We start from the raw sequence: 18,515 nt of genomic DNA, 5'->3' as shown, positions 1-18,515 counted from the left end.
ACGGGACGCGTCCTTTGCCGCGATGCTTCCTGGGAAGTGTAGTTCTGGGTGAGGCCCGTAAGGCGGTGGTGTGGCGTGGAACGGACTACCCGGTCTCGGAGGGTTGGGGGAGGGGGGACGGATGAGTTGGCGCAAAGCCTGCCGGGGCATGGAGTCCCCGTGAGCTTTGTGCGCATGTGCGAAGAGGTGAGGGGGCTTGGGGGGCCTCGTCTGGGAGAGTGAGGTGAGCGAGGGGGGAAGGGGGGCTGGGAGGGGTGGTTGGACGCGCTTTGGGGAGAGGGGGGCTGGAGGCCGGAGGAGGGAGGGATAGGGAGCGGGGGGGGGGGAGGGGAGAAGACGGGGACCGAGTAAAGCGGGAGGTGGGCGAGGGGGATGGGAGAGGGCACGGGGGGGGAGGGGCTGGGGGAGGGCCGGGAAGTGGGAGGGGGCTGTGGCCCCTGGAGGGGGGGAACGCAGAGGCAAGTGAGCCGCCGAGGGAGGGGGGAGGGGCCGGGAAGGGGGAGGGGCCCCCCAGGGGTGGGGCCGGGGGCTCGGGGGCCCGCCCCTCTGGAGGGGTGCAGGTGGTTCATTTTGCCTCGACCTCGAGCGCGCGCGCGCGCGCCCAGGAGTTCTGGGAGTCCCCGGGACAAGGTGGGTCCCCTCGCTGCGCTCCCTGTGGACTGGAGCGCCCACCTCTGTGGCCGTGCTCAGGGGAGGAAGTTGGTTAGTGGGTGCAAGATGCCTCGAGGGTGCGTTTGCTGCTGTTGCCACCTGAAACTGCCCCTTCTCGCCCCCCTCCAGTCGCCCTCTTGCGTCTCCTGTTCCCGTTTGGAGTTGGATTTTAATGCGTGTTTGGTTAATAGCGGTGCCCCCTAGCACTCCACAAAGTAGCAGGAATTTCAGCTCTGACTCCAGTTGAGGACTTGCATAGCGCCTAGTGCTATTCTCAGCGTCTTTGTTGTCCTTGTATCTTGAATTCCTCCTGCGGTCTGGGATTGGTTTGATTTTTCTCCCCATTGTACAGCCTAGGCTGTGGAGAGTCCGTGTAAAAGGTGCTGTTGTATCTCGTCCAAGGACAGATGGCTGGTAGGTGGCCGAACTGGGATTTGCTGCAGGGCCCTTGTGCTCTGAGTAAATATTTGTCCAGTGGACCCGTGGCTCTCCACCGGGGTCGAGTTTGCCTCCCAGGGACATGTGGCAATATCTGGAACCATTTCTGGTTGTCGCAGTTGGGGAGATAGCCACTGGCATCTGGGGGAAGAGGCCAGGGATGTCGATAAACACGTTACGTCGCATGGGGCAGCTGCCACAACGTGGAATTATCTGGCCCCGGATATGACCGGTGCTGAGGTCTGGAAACCCTGGGCCGCTTCTAGTTCAGGTTCCCAGCAACCCCTGTGGGGAAGAAGCTGTTACACGAGTCCTGTGTCCCAGGTGCAGAAGTGAAGCCCACGTGTCCAAGGTCACACAGTGGGGCACGCAGTCAAGGTCCAGAGCCCATCTTTTCGCATTCAGCTAGCCAAACGTGCTGTGCAGAGGTGCTGGGACTCTGGAGTCAGAACGGTTCCAGGTTTGAATCCTGCCTCTAAGTGTTCATTTCTCCTGCTCACCATGGTACCCAGCTCACAGGGCTGTTGGGACGGTGGGGTGGGGGCAGTGTGAGACAGAGGCCACTCAGTGGCTGTCTCCCAAGGCCTCCAGGGTGCCTGGTCGGGCAGGACGATACTCCTTGGACACAGACAACAGTGTCACAGATGCTTTTGTAGCAGTAGCAGGAGGCACTTGGTTTACAGGGTGGCATGAACTTGCTTAGCACTTAGTGTGTGCTTTCTCAGGGTGGTGACCCCGGGACCCAGAGAAGGGTCCCGCTGGCCCTGCTGTGAGAAACTCCGTGTGGACAGCTGTGGGAACGTGGCTACCCATGACCCATGACTACAGGGCCCTGCCACTTGGTGCTGGGGCCTGGCTCCCTCAGGTCAGATTCCACTCCCTTCGGGGGTGGGGGGGGAGGGTGTTTGTCACAGTACAGAAGGCTTCTGTGCATCCTTCGAGACTCAGCTCTGGCCCAGGTGTTCTGGAAACCCTACCCTGCCTCTCCCAGGCCCAGTCAGTGCTTAGATGGAGGGACGAGTAGGCGGGAGGTGGTCCTGCAGAGCCTAAGCTCTGCCCCTTACTAGCTGAGTAACTTCACTCTCTCCACTTGTGAAGTGGGGGCCATAATACTCCTTTCAGAGGAAAGATCATCCTGTACATCTCCTTTGAGTGCCAGCCAGCATGCTGGGCTCTCCTGGGGTCTCTTGCTTTCTTTTTTTTTTTTTTTTTTTTTAATTCAACGTTTATTTATTTTTGGGACAGAGAGAGACAGAGCATGAACGGGGGAGGGGCAGAGAGAGAGGGAGACACAGAATCGGAAACAGGCTCCAGGCTCCGAGCCATCAGCCCAGAGCCCGACGCGGGGCTCGAACTCACGGACCGCGAGATCGCGACCTGGCTGAAGTCGGACGCTTAACCGACTGCGCCACCCAGGCGCCCCATGGGGTCTCTTGCTTTCAATGAAGCTTGAATTCTTGTGAGGGAAAACAGCATACAAACACGACAGCCCATCTTGTTAAACGCTAAAAGGGAATTACTAAAGGGAAAGGTAACTGCAGGGAATGGTGTGTGGATGCCGTGCAAATCAGATGATCTGAGGAGACTCTCCGATGGGGGGGGGGAGGGGGGAATCACATGGAGGCCTCAAATATGAGAAGGCGCCGGCTGAGCAAGGGTTAGGAAGGAGAAGATAGCAGGTGCAAAGGCCCTGGGATAGGACTTGCCTTAGGTCCAAGAAGATAATCGGGGAGGCAGTGTGGCTGAGCATAGAGAGCCAGGGATAGAAGGAAGAAATCAGAAAAGTAGGCGAGGAAGCAGTCAGAAGGTTTGGAGCGGGGAAGTGTCACAACGTGATTTCTATTAAGGAAAAAACCCCTTCCTGAGTGTTGTGGTGATTTGCAACTAGAGCGACACTCTCAGGAGCAGGGAGATGCTGCGGGGGCTGTGACAGCCGACCCAGCAATGAGATGATGCCTGTGGTCGGTGGTGTAGTGGTTAAGCGTCAGGGCTTTGCACTCAGGCTATCCAGGGGACTACCTCAGCTCAGCCGCTCACAGCCCGTGTCCATGCAGCCTCTGAAGACCCCACGGCACACCCAGAGAACGGGAGTAAAACGGGCAGTATCTCTTGTGATGAAATCCTTCTGACCTGCCAAGACCCAGGGGTCCCTGGACCCGGCGAGGACCTCTCTCCCAAGCCGGGGTCTCTCGGCCTTGGCACTGGACCGTTCTGTGCCATGGGGCTCTCGTGTGTGCTCTAGGACACCTAGCAGCATCCCTGGCCTCTGCCTGCTGGACGCCAGAGGCACTGTTCCCCTCCCCCATCCAACAGTGAAAAATCTCCAGACATTTCCAGCTGTTTCCCGGGGTCACGTCTGGGTTCCCTCCCTCAGGAAGGGGAAAGCGGAAGTAGCGGCACCTGGCTTCCTCGGGGGTGGGGGATGACACAGAGGAGAAGGGGACGATGGACATGGGTGAACTCCTGCAGTCTGCCACGTTTCCCAATTCGTGGACGTGCTTGGGGGCCCGTCCGTGTATTCCTCCGCTCCATCACTGGCTGGGGGCTTTAACAGCAGACATCTGTCTGTCTTGGTTCTGGGGCCAGAGTCCAAGGTCAGGTGCTGGCACATTGGGTGTCTGGGGAGGACCCGCTTCCTGACTGTGGACGGCAGCCTGGTTTTGTTCTCACAGGGCAGGTGGTGGGGATTTCTCTTCCGCCAAGGCCACCGATCCTGTTGGATGTGGACCTCATCCTCGTGACTTCCTATCTTTCCCCAGTTGTATTGAGGTGTGATTGACGCGCAAGGTGGTGATGCGATGACGTGTGTAGACGTTGCGATGCGCTCGCCACAGTCGGTTCTGCTGACGTCCGTCACCTCTCGTTGGCTGACTTGTTTCTTGTGACGAGAACTCTGGGGATCGCGGCTCTCACGGCTTCTAGCAGGAGGCACAGTCACCGCACAATTAGACCCCCCCACGACTGACCCATCCTCTAACGAAGCTCACACCTTCCGCCAGCTTCAGCCGGCATTGGTGGCCTCCTCGTCACCTCCCCACATCCCACATCCGGATGTTATGCTGGGGTTAGAGCTTCAGCGTGACGATTTGGGGGTGGTGGCTTTGCAGTAGGTGTCCCGAAGCAGCTGCCGTTGGGGACGCTGGGGATGGTGGGGTTTGTGCGTCATGCGGGCGAGCGGTTATGACGATGGTGGTGCTCACGATGATGCCCCGCTCTGCTCACTTGAACTGGGGGGAAGAGGCTGCAGTGCCCACGGTCACTCCGCAGGGAGGGCGGAGCCAGGGTCTGAGCCTATTGTGTCCCAGGACCGGGATCCGAATGTCCATTCCTTGGGCACCTGTTGTGTGCAGGACACTGGGCGCCACAGCCCCCAGGCACCTTCCCCCGCAGGCCCTCCGCCGAGCAAGATAGGGGAGACTGAGGCACAGAGAGATGCCGCCCCTCACTGCAGGTCACTGGGCTCCTGGGGGTGCCCCCCTCACGGCGACGGTGGGAGGAGGCGGCGGTTTCTAGCATCGCGGGCCCAGCTCTCACCGCGCTCACTTCCCTCCCCACAGGCCCGCTGTCCCTGCGGGGCTCGCGACCCCATGGAGGGCCCGTGTCCCCAGCCCGTGAAGCAGGAAGGCCAGGCTGCCGAGGGCCTGGCCCTGGACTCACCGTGGCACCGCTTCCGCCACTTCCACCTGGGAGACGCGCCGGGCCCCCGCGAGGCGCTGGGCCTGCTGCGAGCGCTGTGCCGGGACTGGCTGCGGCCCGAGGTGCACACCAAGGAGCAGATGCTGGAGCTGCTGGTGCTGGAGCAGTTCCTGAGCGCCCTGCCCGCCGACATCCAGGCCTGGGTGTGCAGCCGCCGGCCCCAGAGCGGGGAGGACGCCGTGGCCCTGCTGGAGGAGCTCTGGGTGAGCCGCGGGGGGGAGGGGGGGGGCTGCTCGCACGCGTGCCCCTCGGCCGCCACCTCCGCGCGCCGGCTCGCTCAGAGACTGGCCTCCCTCCCGCCTCGCCCCTGCAGACCTACAGCCTGGCCTCCCTCCCGCCTCGCCCCTGCAGACCTACAGAAGGAGGCTGGTCTCAGCGGGTAGGAGTGACGCTTCATGCGTCAGCAAGCACACCAGGCAAGCCCCGGGCGGCCGGTCGTGGGGCGGAGAGAGTCCGGCGTGGAGAGCAGTGCAGGTGGTCCCTGAGACCACCCTGCCGGCGGACCCTCGTGCAGCTTTGGGGTCTCCCAGAGACCTATGTGGAGCGAGTCAGGAGGAGGACTCCGTGAAAGCCGTCTTGTTTACCGTGCTGGTGATGCTGCTCACGTTGGCAGGAGGACGAGGATGCAGCTTCAGCAGAGGCGGGAGGCGCAAGGGCGGGATCCCGGCAGTGGGAGGATGCAGGGGTGGGTCCAGGTGAGGAGAGATGCAGGGGTGGGGTCTGGAGGAGCCCCACCCACAAGGAGCCTCCGACCTCCCCCTCACATGGCATGAGGGCGGCTGACTCCTCCCGGCAACATTATATGACCACGTGTGTGCAGTCTGGCCGGCTGGAGTGGGGGGTGGCTCCCTGAGCCGTGGTGGTGCCCCGAGTGCTTACTGGGGCTACAGGCACGACCCACCTCGCTCTCCAGCCCCCCTGCAGGGAGCAGGTGCAGCGTCTGAAAGTCACTGTTGTACCTCCTATTGTTGGACCCAGCTGGTGTGGCCCCAGGCCCCCAGGCAGGTAGGATGCCCCAGGGGCTTGGAGGTCACCTCCCGGTGGTGGTTGAGGGCAAAGGTCAGCCATCCCTTTGGGGGAGGCTGCACTCTTTAGTAAATGCAGGGGTCGCCCAACTGGCCAGTGGGCCAGCCCCGCCCCCACCCATCCTGGACCTCTCTGGATGCACAGCCCTGCCTGTCCTGTGCATTGCCGGTGGCCGCCTTCACCACAAGGGCAAGGTGAGGCAGTGGGGACACAGGCCGGGGGGGCCAGCACAGCCAAGATCCTCTACTCCGGCCACTCCAGGAAAAGCCTGCCAGTCCCTGGTTCAGAGCAGCGCTGTCCAGTTAGAAGTAGGACTCAGGCCAGTTCTGGGATCTTGAGCCTTCTAGGAGCACATCAGGAGGGCCAAAGAGAGCCTTCTAGGAGCACATCGGGAGGGCCAAAGAGAGCCTTCTAGGAGCAGGTTGGGAGGGCCGAAGAGAGCCTTCTAGGAGCACATCGGGAGGGCCGAAGAGAGCCTTCTAGGAGCAGGTTGGGAGGGCCAAAGAGAGCCTTCTAGGAGCAGGTTGGGAGAGCTGAAGAGAGCCTTCTAGGAGCAGGTAGGGAGAGCTGAAGAGAGCCTTCTAGGAGCAGGTTGGGAGAGCTGAAGAGAGCCTTCTAGGAGCACATCAGGAGGGCCAAAGAGCTTTCTAGGAGCACATCGGGAGGGCTGAAGACAGCCTTCTAGGAGCTCTTCGGGAGGGCCAAAGAGAGCCTTCTAGGAGCACATCAGGAGGGCCAAAGAGAGCCTTCTAGGAGCAGGTTGGGAGAGCTGAAGAGAGCCTTCTAGGAGCAGGTTGGGAGAGCTGAAGAGAGCCTTCTAGGAGCACATCAGGAGGGCCAAAGAGCTTTCTAGGAGCACATCGGGAGGGCTGAAGACAGCCTTCTAGGAGCTCTTCGGGAGGGCCAAAGAGAGCCTTCTAGGAGCACATCAGGAGGGCCAAAGAGAGCCTTCTAGGAGCAGGTTGGGAGAGCTGAAGAGAGCCTTTTAGTAGCACATCAGGAGGGCCAAAGAGAGCCTTCTAGGAGCAGGTTGGGAGAGCTGAAGAGAGCCCTCTAGGAGCAGGTTGGGAGGGCCGAAGAGAGCCTTCTAGGAGCAGGTTGGGAGAGCTGAAGAGAGCCTTCTAGGAGCAGGTTGGGAGAGCTGAAGAGAGCCTTCTAGGAGCACATCGGGAGGGCTGAAGACAGCCTTCTAGGAGCAGGTTGGGAGAGCTGAAGAGAGCCTTCTAGGAGCACGTCGGGAGGGCCAAAGACAGCCTTCTAGGAGCAGGTTGGGAGGGCCGAAGAGAGCCTTCTAGGAGCACATCAGGAGGGCCAAAGAGAGCCTTCTAGGAGCAGGTTGGGAGGGCCGAAGAGAGCCTTCTAGGAGCACATCAGGAGGGCCAAAGAGAGCCTTCTAGGAGCAGGTTGGGAGAGCTGAAGAGAGCCTTCTAGGAGCAGGTTGGGAGGGCCGAAGAGAGCCTTCTAGGAGCACATCAGGAGGGCCAAAGAGAGCCTTCTAGGAGCAGGTTGGGAGGGCCGAAGAGAGCCTTCTAGGAGCACATCAGGAGGGCCAAAGAGAGTCTTCTAGGAGCAGGTTGGGAGGGCTGAAGACAGCCTTCTAGGAGCACATCGGGAGGGCTGAAGACAGCCTTCTAGGAGCACATCAGGAGGGCCAAAGAGAGTCTTCTAGGAGCAGGTTGGGAGAGCTGAAGAGAGCCTTCTAGGAGCAGGTTGGGAGGGCTGAAGACAGCCTTCTAGGAGCACATCGGGAGGGCTGAAGACAGCCTTCTAGGAGCTCTTCGGGAGGGCCAAAGAGAGCCTTCTAGGAGCACATCAGGAGGGCCAAAGAGAGCCTTCTAGGAGCAGGTTGGGAGAGCTGAAGAGAGCCTTCTAGGAGCACATCAGGAGGGCCAAAGAGAGTCTTCTAGGAGCAGGTTGGGAGAGCTGAAGAGAGCCTTCTAGGAGCACGTCGGGAGGGCTGAAGACAGCCTTCTAGGAGCACATCAGGAGGGCCAAAGAGAGTCTTCTAGGAGCAGGTTGGGAGAGCTGAAGAGAGCCTTCTAGGAGCAGGTTGGGAGGGCCGAAGAGAGCCTTCTAGGAGCACATCAGGAGGGCCAAAGAGCTTTCTAGGAGCACATCGGGAGGGCTGAAGACAGCCTTCTAGGAGCACATCAGGAGGGCCAAAGAGAGCCTTCTAGGAGCAGGTTGGGAGGGCCGAAGAGAGCCTTCTAGGAGCACATCAGGAGGGCCAAAGAGCTTTCTAGGAGCACATCGGGAGGGCTGAAGACAGCCTTCTAGGAGCACATCAGGAGGGCCAAAGAGAGTCTTCTAGGAGCAGGTTGGGAGGGCCGAAGAGAGCCTTCTAGGAGCACATCAGGAGGGCCAAAGAGCTTTCTAGGAGCACATCGGGAGGGCTGAAGACAGCCTTCTAGGAGCACATCAGGAGGGCCAAAGAGAGCCTTCTAGGAGCAGGTTGGGAGAGCTGAAGAGAGCCTTCTAGGAGCAGGTAGGGAGAGCTGAAGAGAGCCTTCTAGGAGCACGTTGGGAGGGCTGAAGACAGTCTTCTAGGAGCTCTTCGGGAGGGCTGAAGAGAAACCAGTCGGTTTAATCCTGATAGGTGACCTGGTTGAGCTTAGCGTAGCCAGGTTGTGACCCTCTGGGCACGTGGCACTTGGCACCTTTCTGGGTGCTCAGCAGCCACATGTGGCCGCGTGGTGCCAGCGACCCGCCGTGCAGAGACCAGGAGGAGAGCAGCCAAGACGAGGGACCAGCCGGAGCCCAGCCCAGGCCGGCACAGAGGCTGGCGGGTCAGAGGCCGGTGGACAGGGGGAATGAGGAGTTGGAAAGATGGCAGGATGTCGTCGCGAGCGTCTGTGGGGCACTGTCGGGTGCCAGGGACGCAGTTGTGGTCCTTTGTGCTTCCTGCCTCTCTGATACCCTCTCCACCCTTCCCTGGGACGAGCCTCACCCCTCCGTTTCCTCCCCTCAGGCGGCTTCTCTGGGTCATTGTGTCCCAGGGTTGCTTGTGTGTTTCTTCTTGCTGCCTCCGTAACAAATTCCCGCAGACCCCGTGCCTTAAAGACGATGCAGACTTACCCACTCAGGGTTCTGGAGGTCAGCGGTCTGACTCGGGTCTCGCTGGCTGAAACCAGGGTGTGGGCTGTGCTCCTTCAAGAAGGAGGCTCCAGGGGGGAATCCATTCCCAGAAGGAGGCTCCAGGGTGGGGGGGGATCTGTCCCCAGAAGGAGGCTGGGTGGGTGGGGGGAAGGGATCCGCCCCCAGAAGGAGGCTCCGGCGGGTGGGGAGGGTCCATTCCCAGAAAGAAGGGGGGTGGGGATCCGTCCCCATAAGGAGGCTGGGGGGCATCTGTCCCCAGAAGGAGGCCCAGGGGTGGGGATCTGTCCCCAAAAGGAGGTCCAGGGGGAGGGGGGATCCGCCCCCAGAAGCAGGCGGGGGAGTGGGGTGGAATCCATCCCCAGAAGCCCCAGAAGGAGGTCCCGGGGGAGTCCGGGGAGGGGGGGTCCGGCCCCAGGAAGGCATCCGTCTCCTGCCTCTCCCAGCTTCCGGGGCGCCCACATGCTGTGGCTCGTGGCCTTCTTCCCCTTCCTCTGTCTGCAGAGTGCCTCACTTGACCTTTGCTTCCAAGGTCCCATCCCCTCCTGACCCTCAGCTATCCCTCTTTCACACAGAACACTCCCATGATGACATGGGGCCTGTCGGGATGATCTGGGATTGTCCCCACACATCAGGATCCTTAAGTCAGTCACATCGTCAGTGTCCCAGCCCTTTTGACACGTGAAGTCACAGAGTCACGAGCTCTGGGATTAGGATCAGGGTGTGGATGTCGTCAGGGGCACTGCTGTGCCTGGCCAGAGGCAGGTGTGTGCACAAGGAAGTGGGGGTCCTCGATTCTCGTGGAGTCGTGGTTCCCGATGACCCTCCACTTGGAGGAGGCCTCCGCTTGGAGGAGGCTTGCCCGTGTGCCCAGGTGTCTTCACCGCCCCTTCTGTGTGTTCTCTCCGGTTCTGGTAGGAGAGCAGGACTCGGGCTCAGAGCTGTCCAGGGCTCAGGGCTCTGGGGTGACGCCATTTTACGTGATCGCGCTGAATCGTCCACAGTGTCCCTGTGATGCCCTTGCCCCACTTCCGGTGTGACTCAGGACCATTTAGGTGAAAGGTATGGACAGTGGTTATCGCTAGGGTGTTAGGCCATTGCGGTGACGCTGTGGGAGGTGCAGGGAGAGCTGGCATCTGGGAAACGTCCCCAGGACTAGGGCTGCTCTGGTCTGTGGGTCCGTGCCCATCCTCGGCGGAGCCTGCCAGGACGAGTTGTGTGTGCTCGGGGGTCCGGCTGTGTCTCCAGACCTGGCCGCTCATTAGAGCACGTGGAAGCTTCAAGAAACACTCTTGGAGGGTCTCACGCTCAGGTGCTGAATCCGTTGTGACAGTGCGAGGAGCTGTGGCTTTGGCTGTGTGTGTTTTTTTTTTTTTTAACGTTTATTTATTCTTGAGACAGAGAGAGACAGAGCATGAATGGGGGAGGGTCAGAGAGAAAGGGAGACACAGAATCCGAAACAGGCTCCAGGTTCTGAGCTGTCAGCACAGAGCCCGACGCGGGGCTCGAACCCACGGACCGCGAGATCACGACCTGGGCTGAAGTCGGAGTCCTAACCGACTGAGCCACCCAGGCGCCCCTTGGCTGTGTGTCTAACATTTCCAGGGGGCATATGGTTCTTTCTGCTGTTAACACGCGGTGGCTAATCGTAACCACAGCCACAGTCAGGACACAGAGCCGTGCAGTCACCCCAGGGCCCCAAGTGCTGCCCTCACGGCCCCGTCACCCTGGGGCCCTGTGTGCCCGTCACTCATTTAGCCCATCCCCCACCCACCTCCCCTCTAGCAACCCCTAGCTTGTTCTCTATGTTTCAGAGTCTTTTATGGTCTGTTTCTGTTTTTATTTTATTTTCCTTCCCTTCCCATATGTTCTGTTTTTTTCTTTCTTAAATTACACATGTGAGTGATACCATATGTCTTTCTGTGACTTATTTCACTTAGCATAATACTCTCTAGTTCCATCCACATAGTTGCAAATGGCAAGATTTCATTCTTTTTCATCTCCGAGTAGTATCCCATTGCGTACATACACCACATCCTCTTTATCCATTCATCCGCCGATGGACATTTGGGCTCCTTCTATAATTTGGCTTTTGTTGATAGTGCTCTGTAAACATCGGGGTGCATGTGCCCCAAGTGTGTGTAATTTTAGAACAAGTTGCCAAAATGCTTCCTGAGTGGCTTCTCACTTGGCGTCCCTGCAACCGCGTACGAGACTCCACGCTTCTAAGGACTCCCCCCCCACCCCCCCCTGATTCCAGGGGGCTGAAAGAAATCCCTACCCGGCTAAGCCAGCCTTGTGGAACTCGTTACTTCTTTATGGTTTGTCTGATGGCCAGAACGTAGACTCTAGAGCACAGGGGCCTTTGTCTCGTTCACCAGTGCTTCCCTGCTTTCAGTAGTGCCTGGTGCATAGTAGGTGCTCCAAAAAGTGCTTGCCAGCAAGTGGATGAGTAGCCTCCCCGGCCTCCCTCGTCTGTCCTGGGAGAGAAGATTTGACGTAGGCAGCAGTGTGAGGTCTCCTGTCACCTCTGTTGAGGGAGAGCCTGGTCTGTTCTGCAGGTGATGGGGAGGTGGATGGGGCTGAACCGACTTGCCTGCTGTCAGTCACCCGAGTCCGGTCCAGGCACACCGTAGCCAAGGGGCTGGGCGTCCGCCAGCCCGGGAAGCCCGGAGGAAAGCTGGTGGGCGGGCAGGAGCGGGGAGGCCCAGCTGTGATCAGCACAACAGGAAACACCCGCCAGTCTGTGCCTCAGAGGTCAGCACTCAGGGGAGTCCTGAGGCTTCAGAGAAGAGAGCACAGGTCCACTGTCAGATGTGAAAGCCAAGGTCGGCGGATGGACCTGTGGGGCTGGCAGGAAGGTGAGGGGGCGTCGTGGCCGTGGCTCAGGGTGGCTGGTGGGGCTCACCGGGGCGACGCATCTGAGTGCTTAGCAGGACTTGGGCCAGACCCCAGACCTGTGCGAGACGGACGTCCCGCCTTCTTGCTGTGGCCTGCAGGGCCCGTGGCCCTCACCCCCCGCCCCTTGCCCGGTAGAGCTCAAGTAAGTACACGAACGAGCGCCAGGACGGGAAGTGTGGACGTGCACCCCGCGGTCCTGACTGCCAGGCGGCTCAGTGCACAGCCCTCAGGGGTTCCCCCAAGGATGCCCTCGCTGTGACACCACCCCAGGACCAGCCTGGGTTCCGTAATCCCTGAGAAGGACTCAGGACTTCAGATGCATTTCAGTGAAGGACGTGGAGTCCAGTTAGCAAAGGCGAGAGGCCCGCGGGCAGGGCCCGTGAAGCTCCTCGCCCAGGGGCGCCGTGTGGACGACGCCTGCTCTTGCCAACCAGGGAGGCTCCCCAGACTGCCATCCGCAGTTTTTATTGGGGGTCAGCCGTATAGACACAGCTGACCACCTCATGGCTCCCCCTCATCTCCACCTCTCTGGAGGCTACAAGTCCCCGTAAATCCCATTGTCAGCACGGCCTCCCTGTCTCTGCATGCGGCCCTGGGGCCTCAGTATGCTCTGTCACAGATGAAGGTGTGAGTCCCACAGAGTCCCACAGAGGCCAACCTGCCTGAGGCCACATGGCCAGTTAGGGGGCAGCGGGAGGAAAAGAACCCGCAGGCCCTCGCTCTAGATTCTGCTCTGACCCCTGCTGTACAGCGGATACTGAGCCCCCAACGCCTGGCCCAGGGCGTCAGCCTTATCCCACCGCCAGTCTGCCTGGGTATCTTCTTGTGGGCGGTGCTTGGTCTCCACACGGTCTAGCGTCCGCTGTCCGGGAGCCCAAACCAGAGCCGCAGGACATCCGTAGGGTCCTCCAGAGGAAGCAAGGGCGTTCAGCCTGTGCGGGCCCCAGAACTTCCAGGAGAGCCTGCTGGCAGTGCAGCGTCCTGGGCTCTGCTCACGGCGTGCTGACCTGGCCGCAGTGGAGGCCAGTGAGGGCGGGCACCTGCCGGTTGCAGGAGCCCTGCTGGGGGCCAGGGAGCAGGTGGTACCCCAGATTGTGCCCTCGGACTCGGGGAGACCGAGTGCACCTCAGCACCTGTGCACCGACCTGCGCACCAGGTCGGTTCCTGTGCACCGACCCTGGAGGGGCAGGAACTTGCTCGGGGTCCCACGAGTGGGTGTGTGGCTGGAGGCACCTAGGGAGCTAGTCGGTCACGGGCCAAACCCTGACCCCACGCTTCGGTTCCCCCTTATGTCAGGACATCCCCTTTTAGGAAACCCTCCTTCATCAGAGCGAAGGCAGACGGTTTTGCCCTTTGATACGTCCGTTGTTCACTCGCTTGGCGTCTGCCGAGGGGCCCGGGCCCTCTCCCGTGGTGGTGGGACTGTGCGGTGTCTGCGGTTCCCGTGATGGTTAGACACGGGGCCGCCCTGTGAGCCACCAGTGCCCCTCCTGGGAGTCGTCCACATGGAACTCGTCCCTTCTGTGAGGTCAACGATGGCAGGACAGCGGCATCTGTGACAGCCAGAAAGCGGAAACGACCCCTGTGGGGACCCACCGAACAGATAAACACATGTGGTCCAGCTTCACAATGGAGCGATACTCAGCCACGCGCAGCGGAAGCAGCCACGCGGCTGGGGCGACCGTCACACACACAACATGGGAAAGGGAAGAAGTCGGTCGAAAGAGACCGTGTGTTGCAAGATTCCATTAATGCAGCATCCAGAACGTTCCTAACACTTTCCCAGCTCCTTCTACGGGGCCAGCATTACCTTGACATGCAAAACCAAAGAGCTTACAAGATAAGAAAACTGTGGGCCAGTATCCCCAATCTCAAAATAATTATATTTCAGGAACCGCCCACCCCCCCCCACCCCAGAAAAGTACCTAATTATCGTGTGGTTCTGTGTCAAGTTCTAGAACGTGAAAACCGCCCGGTAGTGGTGAGAAACGCACCAGCAGGTGCTGAGGCTTAATGGGGAGGAGGCGGAGCGATCACAGATGTGCACAAGGAGACTTTCAGGGGCTGCTAGATGTGTCCGCCATTCCGATTGTGATGGTGGCTTCACGCGTGTATACGTGTTGAAACTTACTTGACCGTATGCTTTAAACGTGTGCATTTATTGTACGTCTGTTCTGAGTAAAGCTGTTGTGAGGTGCAATGTGCTGGGGACCAGGGTAGGGCCTGTTCCCAAGTCACACAGGGTCCTAAGCCTGCGTGTAATGGCAGGGATGTGGGCTCCGCCAGGTCCTGAAGGACATGTAGAAGGTAGACAGGGGAAAGGGTATGAAGAGTGGGTTCCAGGCAGAGAACAGAATGAAGAGTAGAGGTTTGAGAGAGCCTGGCACGCTCGGGGCGCCGTAAGTGTTCTACTGTGGGGCTCCAGGCAGGACCCTGGCGAGAGGCGGGGCCGGGCGCGCGGGCCTTGTGGGCCACAGTAGCAGCAAGCAGCGGGGTGGCACGTGCAGCACCGTGACACCCTGAGCTGCACCAGTGGCCGGGAACCAGTTCAGTCTGCCGGAGCAGAAAGGCGACCACGCAAAGTACTCATCCTGCCACCACCAGGCAACGTAGGCGTCACAGATTCCAAACCACGCACGTTTGAGAAAGGCTTCGGCAGCTTCCTGAAGACTCTTCTTGCTAGGTGAGAGAATTTTAGGCACTACTAGGGCACCTGGGTGTCTCAGTCAGTGAAGCAGCCGGCTCTTGGTTTTGGCCCAGGTCGTGATCTCACGGTTGGTGTGTTTGAGCCCCACGTCAGGCTCCGTGTTGACACTGGCGCCTGCTTGGAATTCTTTCTCTCCCTCTCTCTTTCTCCCCCTCCCCCGCTTGCTCTCTCACTCTCTGTGTTTCTCTCTGAAAATAAACTTAAAAAAAAAAAAGATTTTAGGCATTGCTGACTTCCATCCTAAACGTTACACTTGAAAGAAGTAAAATGTGAGAGGTAGGGTTGGATGTGTGGAACTCAGTAGTCACCTGCATCAGCACCAGGATTCTAATCTGTTTCTTGGGGGGGCAAGGGCTTGAGAAACATTGACAATAGCGTAAAGGAACCTAAATTAGTCTGAAACATTTCCGGTAAACTTGGTGTTCCTGGCTGGCACCATCGTGCTCAGAAGCGGTCCACCACTTGTGCTGGGAAAAAAATCTATTCCTGATGGAAAAAAAAAACTTTATTTTTTTCTTGAGTTAAAGGTAGCTTATGTGTTTCTCTTGTGTATCTTGTCAAGGAGTTTGCACTTTACCCGAAGGGCAGTAAAAAGCTAAGGCAGGATTTAAAGAAGGTGCATCAGTTGTCTGTTGCTACATACAAGTCACCCCAAACTTGGCAGCTTGCGACAACAAACATTTGTTGTCCACACAGTTTCCACGGGTCAGGAATTTGGGGCACATCTGGCACAAGTGTCTCAGGTTGTGGCTGAGGCTGGAGGGTCCACTCCCCAGATGGGTCCCTCACATGGTGGCCAGCAGGAGGCCTGGTGGCCGGCTTCCCCCGGAGCTTGTGATAGGACCTGATGACTGTCTGAATGTAGCAGGGGTCTCAGGGGAGAAAAGTAGAGGCTATCGCTGTGGTCTCTCAGTTCTGAGTGTTGTATCTCTCGTTTCAGGGACCAGCAATGAGGGCACCTCAGGATGTGACGGAAGGCTCTGGGGTGGCTGTTGGAAAGGAAGATGGTGTGATGATGCCTTTAGGTGAGTAGCTTACCCCCCTTTCACACTGTGCTCCCCTCTTACCCTAAAGGTGTTCTCCTCCTGCCAGCCATTCATTTGTTCAGTGAACATTCGTGGTGTCCCTGCCGTGTGCCAGGCTCTGAGCTGGGCACCAGGGCTGGAGATGGGTCAGACACGCCCCCATGGAGGGCACAGTGAGTGGGGGGTCAGGATAGCAGGTGCCCGGTGACAGGCACCAGCTGTTGGCGAGTGATAGGCACTGTCCTGCCAGTCTCCTGCAGCCTGTGTTGCCACGTGGGAACATGGGCACAGTACGTCTACGGTTTTTCCTCAAGAGAAGACAGAAGTGTAGATTTCTAGGATGTTGCCTGATTTTTAAACGTTTTTTGTGTTTTTAAATACACTGCCGTGCACCAAGCCCACGTCACCTTTGGCTGCCCAGCTCGTACACTCGGCTCTCCGGAAGCCTAGATCTAACAGCAGCAACCCGAGGCCAGGAGAACTCAAGCAGCTTGCCTGAAGCCACACAACAAGTCAGGGCCAGAGCCAGATAGGGATTGGGGCTTCTGCCCGATAGTAGGGGTCTCTGCACCCACTCCACAGGCTGGGGGGAGGCCGGGACAGCACGGCTTGGGACCTGGTGGTTGGCATGGAAGGGTGGGACAGGGGGACCAGACTCTTCAGTTGTGCTGGAACTGTTTTTTGTAAGTTGAGTCATGAGCTGGAAGCTTGTGAGGCAAGTCGGATAGAAACGGGTTGCGTATCTACCCGGAACGCCATAGAGCAGTTTGAAAGCCGGGGGAAAGGAAATGAGGTTCATTCGTCCACCTGACTTACCTGCTTACCTACCCATCTGTCTGTCCACCCAGATACCCACTTGGACGCTGCCTGCTGCCCACCCCCTTCCCGGGGCAAGCAGTCAGCCTGCCCACTCACCCACTAACTCGCTCAACCAACCCCCCCATCCCCCCCACCACCCCCCACTAACCTAGCCGTCTACTCCCTCCTCACCCACTGTTCACCCATCAGCCTGCCTCCTGCTCATTCATTCGTCTGTCTCCCTACTTCCCCTCCCATCCATCCCCCCACCCATCCACCTGCACCCTGGTACTTTGGATTCATTCATCTGCCCATCTCCTCCTCCTCCGTCCACCCACCCGCTGACCTGCCTTCACCCATCAAGCCCCTCCTCTGTACACCACGAATTTCACGTCCATTCACCCATCCTCCCTCATATCCGTGCATCCGGTGCGTTTATTTGGCGATGACTCTGTGGTGTTTACCAAGCACCGTGCTGGGTACAGGGCTCCTAGGGGTGAATAAGCAGCCTGCAGTCAGCCCTTCTCCCGCCCCGTGGTTTCCAGGCATTAAGCATTCCCCACCCGCTCCAGCGGGGGGCCCTTCATCCCCGGCCTGCCCCTGCCCTCCCCGCCCCCGCCGTCTGCGGAGCCACCCGCCCTCACCCTGTGCCTCTGCCCGGCAGGAGACGCGGTCCCCGGGGCTGAGTTGCTGGCGACGGGGGACCCCCAGGCCGCGCGCCCCTACAAGCAGGAGCCCGGCAGCCCTCCGCCGGCCCCGGCGGCCCCACCTGCGCCCGGCCCGCCCGCCTTGCCGGCGGCCCCGGGCACCGCCTCCTGCCCCGAGTGCGGCAAGGCCGCCCTGAAGCCTGCGCACCTGCTGCGCCACCGGCAGAGCCACTCGGGCGAGAAGCCGCACGCCTGCCCCGAGTGCGGCAAGGCCTTCCGGCGCAAGGAGCACCTGCGGCGCCACCGCGGCACGCACCCCGGCGGCCCGGGGCCGGCCCTGCGCCCGCTGCCCGCGCGCGAGAAGCCGCACGCCTGCTGCGAGTGCGGCAAGACGTTCTACTGGCGCGAGCACCTGGTGCGCCACCGCAAGACGCACTCGGGGGCGCGGCCGTTCGCCTGCTGGCAGTGCGGCAAGGGCTTCGGGCGCCGCGAGCACGTGCTGCGCCACCAGCGCATCCACGGCCGGGCGGCGGGCGGCGCGGGGGGCGGCGGCGGGCCCGGGGGGCGGGGGCGGGGGCGGGGGCGCGTTCCCGGCCTGGCCCCTGGGGTAGCGCCCGCCTCCCTCTGCCCTCGGTGCTGCCCGGGCCCGCAGCCGCCCTCCGGTGCCTGCGCCGGCTCCTCTGCCGGCCCGGGCTGTCACGTTGTCCTTTTGCTCTTTCTGCCCCCTCCCCACTTTCGTGTTACGGCTTCGAAGCCCTCCCAGCCCCTCCCACCCTACTCTGTGCGCCCACAGGCGCCGCCTCCCCTTCCCTCCGCACCTGCCTCCCGCCCTGGCGGCAAGGACGCCCGCCCGAGGCCCAGGAGCCCAGAAGTGGAGCCTGGATCCGGAGGAGGGCCGAAGGAGGGAGACCCCGCCCCGTCTGGGGGAGGGGGGGGGGAGAGGACCGGAAGGAGCCAGTGGTTCCCACAGGACGGTCGGGCTCTGCCAGTTGGCTCCTTGGCCTTGCTCCTCTCTGCGGCCGGTGGCGTGTGATGGACAGACGGCTGCTCCTGGGAGGCGCCGCCGAGACAGTTCAGCATATGGAAAGTAATAAAGTCATTGAGTTGTGCACACCGCAGTCCCAGGTTCTGTTGTGGCCAGGCCCCACCTGGACCCCCACCATCGCCAGGAGGCCGTGGGCACCATTTCCTCGTCCTTGCGCCTGGAGACCAGGGGGAGGTGGGTTCCATCCGGCCCACGAAGGGCCTGGGTGTGGCTCGCCCCACTGCTCTCTTACGGAGGCCGGCCTTGGAGGAGCCTTGGAGGCTGGGGTTCTGAAGTCATTCTGTGGCTTCCTGGCCGCGTGATCTTAGATCTCACCCGCTCTGGGCTCCCGTGTTCACATCTGCAAGCAGCAGATTTAAACGGGCATTGCTAGAGTGTTAATTGTGGGAGGCCACCCATTCATGGGGACCCCCGAATACCGGTTTCAGTAGGTCTGGGGTAACCCAGTTTGCGAAGAGAGGAATCCAGTCTGTTGCTGAGGATGGGGT

The 18,515-nt window shown here is 60.2% G+C and overlaps 1 protein-coding gene and 1 long non-coding RNA gene across 2 annotated transcripts; both read left to right on the top strand.

The window, feature by feature from the left end:
* Positions 1–85: 85 nt before the first annotated feature.
* On the top strand, positions 86–18,093 carry ZNF444 (zinc finger protein 444). The gene is given in 5 exon segments (XM_047094328.1): positions 86–186; positions 4,647–4,988; positions 15,453–15,537; positions 17,000–17,523; positions 17,525–18,093. Coding segments are annotated over 5 exon segments (1,032 nt in total). The 5' UTR covers positions 86–174; the 3' UTR covers positions 17,594–18,093.
* LOC124522743 (uncharacterized) lies at positions 5,497–8,323 on the top strand. Its single transcript, XR_006964832.1, has 3 exons — positions 5,497–6,368; positions 6,403–8,128; positions 8,263–8,323. It is a non-coding gene; the product is annotated as an uncharacterized LOC124522743 (long non-coding RNA).
* Positions 18,094–18,515: the final 422 nt, after the last annotated feature.

The sequence above is a fragment of the Lynx rufus genome, unplaced genomic scaffold (assembly GCF_022079265.1).
Source record: "Lynx rufus isolate CCGP_SWC_20201006 ecotype Redwood Valley unplaced genomic scaffold, mLynRuf1.p SCAF_39, whole genome shotgun sequence".
In the NCBI taxonomy this organism is placed as follows: Eukaryota; Metazoa; Chordata; class Mammalia; order Carnivora; family Felidae; genus Lynx; species Lynx rufus.
This window is presented reverse-complemented; position numbering and strand designations above follow the sequence as displayed.